The following is a 7,349-nucleotide window of genomic DNA, read 5'->3' as shown; positions in this document are numbered from 1 at the left end:
TGCTCTCTTTGATGTAGAGGGCCACCCCACCCCCAATACGCCCTGTCCTATCCTTCCTGTAGAGCCTGTAACCTGGGATAACAGCATCCCACTGGTTCTCCTCATTCCACCATGTCTCCGTGATGCCCACTATATCAATGTCCTCCTTCAAAACTCTGTACTCCAGCTCTCCCATTTTAGGTCGAATGCTTCTACTATTAGCATAGAGACACTTGTATACTCTGTCTCTGTCCTTAACCTGGGATTTATGTGTTTTGCCCTCTAGCCTTTTGTAGACACTATCACTTATCACATTGCTATGCTCCTCGCTTGTATGTGGTTGATTTAGAAAAACCTCTCTCTGTGTCTGCATCCCCATGGACTCTGTATTCCGAACCGAAGTCACCTCAGCTCCTGTCGGCTTTCCCCCAAGGATCAGTTTAAAAGCTGTTCTGCCACCTTTTTAACGTTGAGCGCCAGCAGCCTGGTTCCTCTTTGGTTAAGATGAAGCCCGTCCCTTTTGTACAGGCCTGCCTTATCCCAAAAGGTTCCCCAGTTCCTGACAAAGCTGAAACCCTCTGCCTTACACCACCTTCTCATCCACGCATTGAGACCCTGTATCTCCGCTTGCCTAGCTCTCCCTGCGCGTGGAACAGGTAGCATTTCGGAGAATGCCACCTTGGGGGTCCTGGATTTTAACCTTTTTCCTAGCAGCCTAAATTTCGCTTCCAGAACCTCCCGGCTACATTTCCCAATGTCATTGGTACCAATGTGGACCACAACTGCTGACTCCACCCCAGCACTGTCTAACAGCCTATCTAGACGAAGCGTGACATCCGCAACCTTCGCACCAGGCAGGCAAGTCACCATGCGGTCATCACGCCTGTCACAAACCCAACTCTCTATATTCCTAATGATCGAATCACCCACTACAAGGAGCCCCCCACCTCCCCGAGGGGTATCCTCAGTGCGAGAGGATATCTGACCACCAGCTAAGGAAGGGGTCCCATCTAAGGGAGCATCTTCCACCACCTCAGACTGGCACCCTCCGTCACCCAGACTCTCATTCTCCATGACATCTGAAGAGATGTCACCTTGGGAGTGGGACCTGGCTGCTAGGTCCCCGAAAGCCTCGTTTGTTGCCCTCTCTGCCTCTCTCAGCTTCTCCAGGTCTGCCACCTTGGCTTCAAGAGAACGCACATGTTCCTTGAGTGCCAGGAACTCATTGCAGCGAGGGCACACCCACGACTTCTGCCCTAGTGGCAGATAGTCATACATGCGACACTCAGTGCAAAACACTGGAAAGCCCCCATCCCCCTGCTGGCTTCCTGTCTTCATATCTAATTTTGTTTAGATATTCAAATAATAATTTTAATTAGTGCCTCCCTCTTAAGGTTTCTATACCTTCTACTATCCCTTAAAATATGTTTTTATTTAGTAAAACACCTGCGCGCGCCGTTAGGCGCGCGCCGCTGGTTCCAGAGACTAACTGAAAAGATTTAAAAATGTGAGAAGCCCCACCCCTTCAGCACTAACTGAAAAGATTTACAAATGTGAGAAGCCCCACCCTTCAGCAGCTTCCACCAATCAGCAGCCCTAGGACAAGGAGAAAAAAAGAGAAACCCCCTGTTTAAAATACACTGTTTAAAAGATGTGGCTTTGAGAAAAGCCCTCTGTCAAGCTCCTCAGCCCTTTCTGGCCCACTGCTGTCCTCCACTGCTCCTCTTCTCTGCTCAAATTCCTCCCTTCCATTTCTTGTACATGTCCCTTTTGTATCTTAGCTCACTTGAGAGTTCTTTAAACATCTATCCTGGTTTCTGTAGACACCTCCCATTTTTTCTCCTTATTGGAACTGTTTGAAATTGTTCCTTCAAGATCTCAGTTTTAAGAAACTCCCACCCACCTTGTACTTCCTTTTCTTTTAGTATTCTTAATCATGGGATCACACCCAGTAGTTTCTTAAGTTTACTGAAATCAGTCTAGAATGTGTGTCCGACTAGACTTGGCATCCCCTTTCCATTGTATAACGAACTTCAGGAAAACACCCACCTAAGTACCCTACCACTTCCCCCCCATTAATCAGGTTATCATTTTTGGTTAGGAGCAAATCTAAAATAGCCGGTCGATCCCCTTGTTGCCTTGTCCACCTTCTGGGCCATGAAACTGTCTGCAAGGCAAGTGAGGGAATTGTTGGACCTGGTAGTCTTGACAAAGTTGGGCTTCCAGCAAATAACTGGATAACTGAAATATCCCATTACTACTGTTTCTCTTCTTTGTGAAAGTTTGCTTATCTTTTCCAGGAAGGCATCATGCAACTCTTCAGTCTGGCTTGGAGGTCTGTAATAGATCACTGTTGTTTTTCTCCCCCTTAATTTTTACTCAAATGCTCTTCATCTGGTTCCCAGGATTTGAGTGATGGACTTGCTCACAGGTGTAATCGTCCCTGACATATAGTTCTACTCCCCTGCCTTTCCTAGTTGATCTATTTCTCTGGAATAGGTTGTACCCCTTAATTATTACATTCCAGTCATGAGATTCATCCCACCAGGTTTCAGTGATGTCTGTTATATCATATTTATTATGCCGTGTTAAGAGTTCATCCTGTTTGTTATCCATGCTTTGTACAGAGACATCTAAGACTTTGGTTCATGCCTTGTTGGTGCTTGCTTATAATTTTATCCCCCTCACTGTGGGGTTTTTGAACTATTTGCTTTATTCTCTCTATAACCTTCAGCCTATTCTCTCTAGTTCAATTTGGTGAACCCCTTCCTACTTGAATATTGTCTCCCTCCCCCACTTAGTCCTTGTATATAATTTTGATTTGTTAGCTGCATACTCAGAAAGTTCATAGTAATATGATTTAAAAATATTAGAGCAATTTATTGATATTATGGTGGATGCTCTCAACTTATTATCCTTTCTCAACCTTCTTTCAGGATGTTAGTCCAAGCCAATTTATGATCACATTATGTAGTGTCCTTTTTTCCTTTAGTCAACATCTGCTCAGGTTTCTCCATAAGAAGATTTTTGATGCTGCTCATGCTTCTTGCAATGTGTCCTAGGCCTTTGCTCTCACATACCAGGCTTTTCACACCATAAGGATCATTTAATGATGACTGGGCCATATAATTTGTAAAACCTGCAGGTTAAAAGGCTATAGGGATGGTGGTCTGGAGACTTTTGTCTTTCAGGATTCCTCCTCCCCACAAATAGAATACATGGTTGCAAAAGCAAACACAAATTACATTTTAGGGGTGGGGGGGATTGAAATCAGAGACCTGACTGAAAAAAACAACCTTTGATAAAAACTTCAAGGATACCATCTATACTAGTGGAAGGGTTGCCTTTAGCCATCCTAGTAATTTGGAAGATTCAGACCACAAAGCTGGCTAGTCTGAACTTACTCTTAGAAAAATGTGAGATGTACAAAAATAGAACTGGCAGCTTCTGCGCAGGAGAGAAACGGTGACTTGTAATGTATTTCCACTTTTAGCCACCTGCAGTTCTACAAGCAGCACATCGGTAGTGATTAAAGCAAATCCTTCCTAATTTTTTAACACATCTTTACTGTTTTACATTCCTATCAAATTTTGAGGCTCAGATAAGCAAGTGTAGGAATTTCACCTGTAGCAAAAGGTGGATTTACTTATTCTTTTGGCTCATCCTCATAGTAAAGGTCACTTTTTGGTTTGTGGACATATTTGGAGTATACAGAGTGTCTAGTTCTCCTGTTCAATATGCAGCAGGTATTTTCAGCAGACAATGGCTTTTGCTAGATCGAGATAAAGTAAGGAGTAAAAAGCATCCTTAACCACACACTTTCTAGCATCAGACATTTGCAATGTAAACTGAATCCTATTCCTTGTCCATGACTGCACATCGGCAGTGTTTACAGTTCACTCTGACATCTCCAGCCCATTTAGTAAGAGGAAAGGGAAATTCCTTCTTCAATGGTGGGAGTAGAAATATTAAATACTGGAGAAGGATGGAGGGTTTCTAACTGCTGACATTCCCTAATGTTTAAACTCTGCGTATCTCTTGTTTTTCATAACTAAAATATGTGGTTATACAACTTGGAACAGATTTACTGGTGTGTGTGTGAGACCAGAAGACTTTGCTGGTTTCAAGTTTGTTATACTACTTTTCTCTGTTATTGCTGTGTTTATTCTAGAATTTATGTGGAACAGAAACAGACTTAAATGTAATCTGATTGCTTTCCACTATCAGTGGAGGGTGGCATATCTAGACCTGGAAGGTAAATTTTTTGGCTTCCATAAATAGTAATAATTTGTCTTGAGAGGAGGGTTTTGAGCTGAGGGTAAGGAAGATAAGTGCCAGTAACAAATTGTAATTGAAGGTGTAAAATAGTTGCAATTTCTTAGGAGTAACATACATCAGATGAGCTTCAAGTGACAGAGGGGAAATTTATGTGTATGGCAAGGGGGGCAATCTTGCTTTGTGACACGAACTAATTGACAAAGCAGACATGTAGCTGCTTCATTCAACATGTAAAAGGATGGTAATATTCACAGAGGTTCCAGGCCAGGTCAACATGCTATGGGTCTCATGAGCATATGAGAGAGGAATTATGGCAGATTGGCAGGAAGTGGGCATTGGCTTCTCATTTCCATAAGGTCCAAAATATGATATGTACGACATGAGTCAAGTCACGAGTGCCTGACTTGACTTTAGTCACACATGTGGGAACTCACCTTTGGCTGAGTTCCTCCATTCAGCTCAAGATCACTGCAAGAGGGGGACAGAAGGGCCTTGAAGCTTCTCTCTGGAGGCTGAGAAAGGAACACACATAGTCCTGCCCCCATGACTCTTTCTTTTGGCAAAAGTGGCACATAAGAGAAGCCTGAAGCTCTTCCTTCCATCTTGATATACTCCCGAGTCAGTCAGAGCAACAGAATGCTTGGAAAAAGAGTTCCCCCAATCATCCATGTGACTACAAGTTGAGTTGATTGCCTGTGACCTGGCTCATGTCACATGGATTATGTATTTTGATCTTAACTGAAGGACATATAGTATGGGTCCTGGAAAGTGATCATGCAGGTGACATATGAAGTATGAATAAACTTAGTCCTCTTTCTTTTCTTGCCTGCCAGCTGAATGGTGTAGGCCAGAGGTGTCCAACTCTGGCACTTCAAATGTTCATGGACTACAATTCCCATCAGCCCCTGCTGGCATGGCCAATTGGGGCTGATGGGAATTGTAATCCATGAACATCTGAAGCACCAGAGTTGGACACCCCTGGTGTAGCCTCTGAGTGAGATTTGATGTCCTGGGGGATGTTCATATATGTTTTGTTTGCTAGCCAGTTAATTGCCAGTATTAAATCAGGCAGTAAAATCATTTTGTGCTTTTTCCCTTTCATCCACTATATAGTAATTTCTCCTTTTGTTCTCTCTTTTTTCTCATCTTCTTGGCTTTCTCTTGGAATATGGAACAGCAGCGTCCAGTGAAGCAGTCGTTCAGCAAGTCACTCTGTAGGGAATCACATTGGAAATGCCTGGTGCTCTCGCTTCTCATGTATGGTTGCATGGGAGCCATGACCTGGTGCCATGTTACCAAGGTGACACGGCTGACATTTGATAGCGCCTATAAGGGGAAGTCAATGATGTATCATGATAGTCCCTGTTCTAATGGCTATGTCTACATTCCTCTGGCCTTTCTGGTAATGCTCTATGTAGTCTATCTGGTGGAATGTTGGCACTGCTACACCCGCAATGAACTGCAGTACAAAGTGGATGTGGAGAGTGTGCATGAACGCATCCAAAGGATGCAGCAAGCCACGCCATGCATTTGGTGGAAAGCTATCAGCTACCACTATGTCAGGAGGACTCGCCAGGTCACTCGTTATCGCAACGGGGATGCTTATACTACCACCCAAGTGTACCATGAGAGAGTCAATACCCATGTGGCAGAGGCAGAATTTGACTACTCCAACTGTGGGGTGAAAGATGTCTCTAAGGACCTGATTGACCTGGAGAACTTCCCAGCCACTCGACTTCGCTTCACCAAGTGCTTCAGCTTTGCCAATGTGGAGTCTGAGAATTCCTATCTGACTCAGAGGGCCCGTTTCTTCACCGAGAATGAGGGATTGGATGATTATATGGAGGCAAGAGAAGGCATGCATCTCAAGAATGTGGACTTCAAAGAGTATATGGTGGCCTTCTCAGACCCGGACAAACTTCCTTGGTATGTCTCCCACTATGTCTTCTGGGTGGCTGCTCTCTTGACTTTGTCCTGGCCATTGCGGGTCTTGAATGAGTACCGTACTTCCTATGTTCACTACCATGTGGAAAAACTTTTTGGGTTTGAGTATGTGGCAGTAACACCAGCTGAAGAGCGCCCTTACTGCCGAAGGATGCCCCGGGTCAATACAGTGGATAGTACAGAGCTAGAGTGGCACATCCGGTCCAACCAGCAGTTGGTTCCCAGCTACTCAGAGGCTGTCCTTATGGACTTGGTGAGGCTCTCTGGCTGCACTACCTACTCTTCGTGCCACTATGGGAGCTACAGACAGAACTGTGAGCAATGTCATAGGACTATAAGCAGCTCTTCCATCTTCTCCCGCAGTGCCCTCAGTATCTGCAATGGCAGTTCTAGGATCCCCTTTAGCAGCAGCCGCTTTTCACTGGGCCGTCTCTATGGTTCACGGCGCAGCTGCCTTTGGCAGAGCCGGAGTGGAAGTCTAAATGAGCAGAGCTGCCCAACTGAGCAAACCCGCCTGTCCAGCCAAGTCACTGTGGAGGAGGAAGATCCCCCTCCTTACCAGGATGCCCTCTACTTCCCCGTCCTCATTGTGCATCGAAACGAGGGCTGCCTCAATCACGATCATCGCCATCTGCATCGGAATGGGTCCTGTGTGGAGACCTCACTGTGAGGTTGTGAATCATATTCTACAGAAAGTACCCTATGTCCAGACATGGTATTTGGGAGCAGATAGGCTAACACATGAGTAGAGGTTCCTACAATGTATGTAAGTCAGAGAGGAGTACTCCTTTTCATCATCCCATAGGGGTCTCAACAGCTTCTGAGTCCTCTTCTAGTTCTGGAGAGTTGTAATGGCTTTGATTTGAGGCTGGCAGTTAATACTTACATCAGAACTGCAGCACATAACTGCAAACTGACAGCCACATCCAAAAACAAAGAAAGAAAGGAAGGAAAGGAAAAAAGGGAACAGTGACAACCCAAGAATCTGGGCTGTTTCTTCTCAGCCTTTGTCTCCAACAACTAGGCCACCTTGATAATATCTTACAAAAACAGCACATGTCTGTTACCATGCATCATGTGGGAACTGTTATGCCAGCCTTGTAAAGTCATATCCTAGCCGATGAATCCATGACTGTGTAGCCTGTTCT

At 44.8% G+C, this 7,349-nt stretch overlaps 1 protein-coding gene across 1 annotated transcript; it reads left to right on the top strand.

Annotated features, from left to right (window-relative positions):
* Nucleotides 1-5,425: 5,425 nt before the first annotated feature.
* On the top strand, nt 5,426-7,134 carry TMEM151B (transmembrane protein 151B). The gene has a single exon (XM_048483052.1). The coding sequence runs from the start codon at nt 5,426-5,428 to the stop codon at nt 6,869-6,871; it is 1,446 nt and encodes a 481-aa protein (XP_048339009.1). The 3' UTR covers nt 6,872-7,134.
* The last annotated feature ends 215 nt before the right edge of the window (nt 7,135-7,349 follow it).

This window comes from Sphaerodactylus townsendi, unplaced genomic scaffold (genome assembly GCF_021028975.2).
Source record: "Sphaerodactylus townsendi isolate TG3544 unplaced genomic scaffold, MPM_Stown_v2.3 scaffold_496, whole genome shotgun sequence".
In the NCBI taxonomy this organism is placed as follows: domain Eukaryota; kingdom Metazoa; phylum Chordata; class Lepidosauria; order Squamata; family Sphaerodactylidae; genus Sphaerodactylus; species Sphaerodactylus townsendi.
Note: the sequence above shows the minus strand (reverse complement) of the source record. Positions and strands in the feature narration are given on the sequence as shown.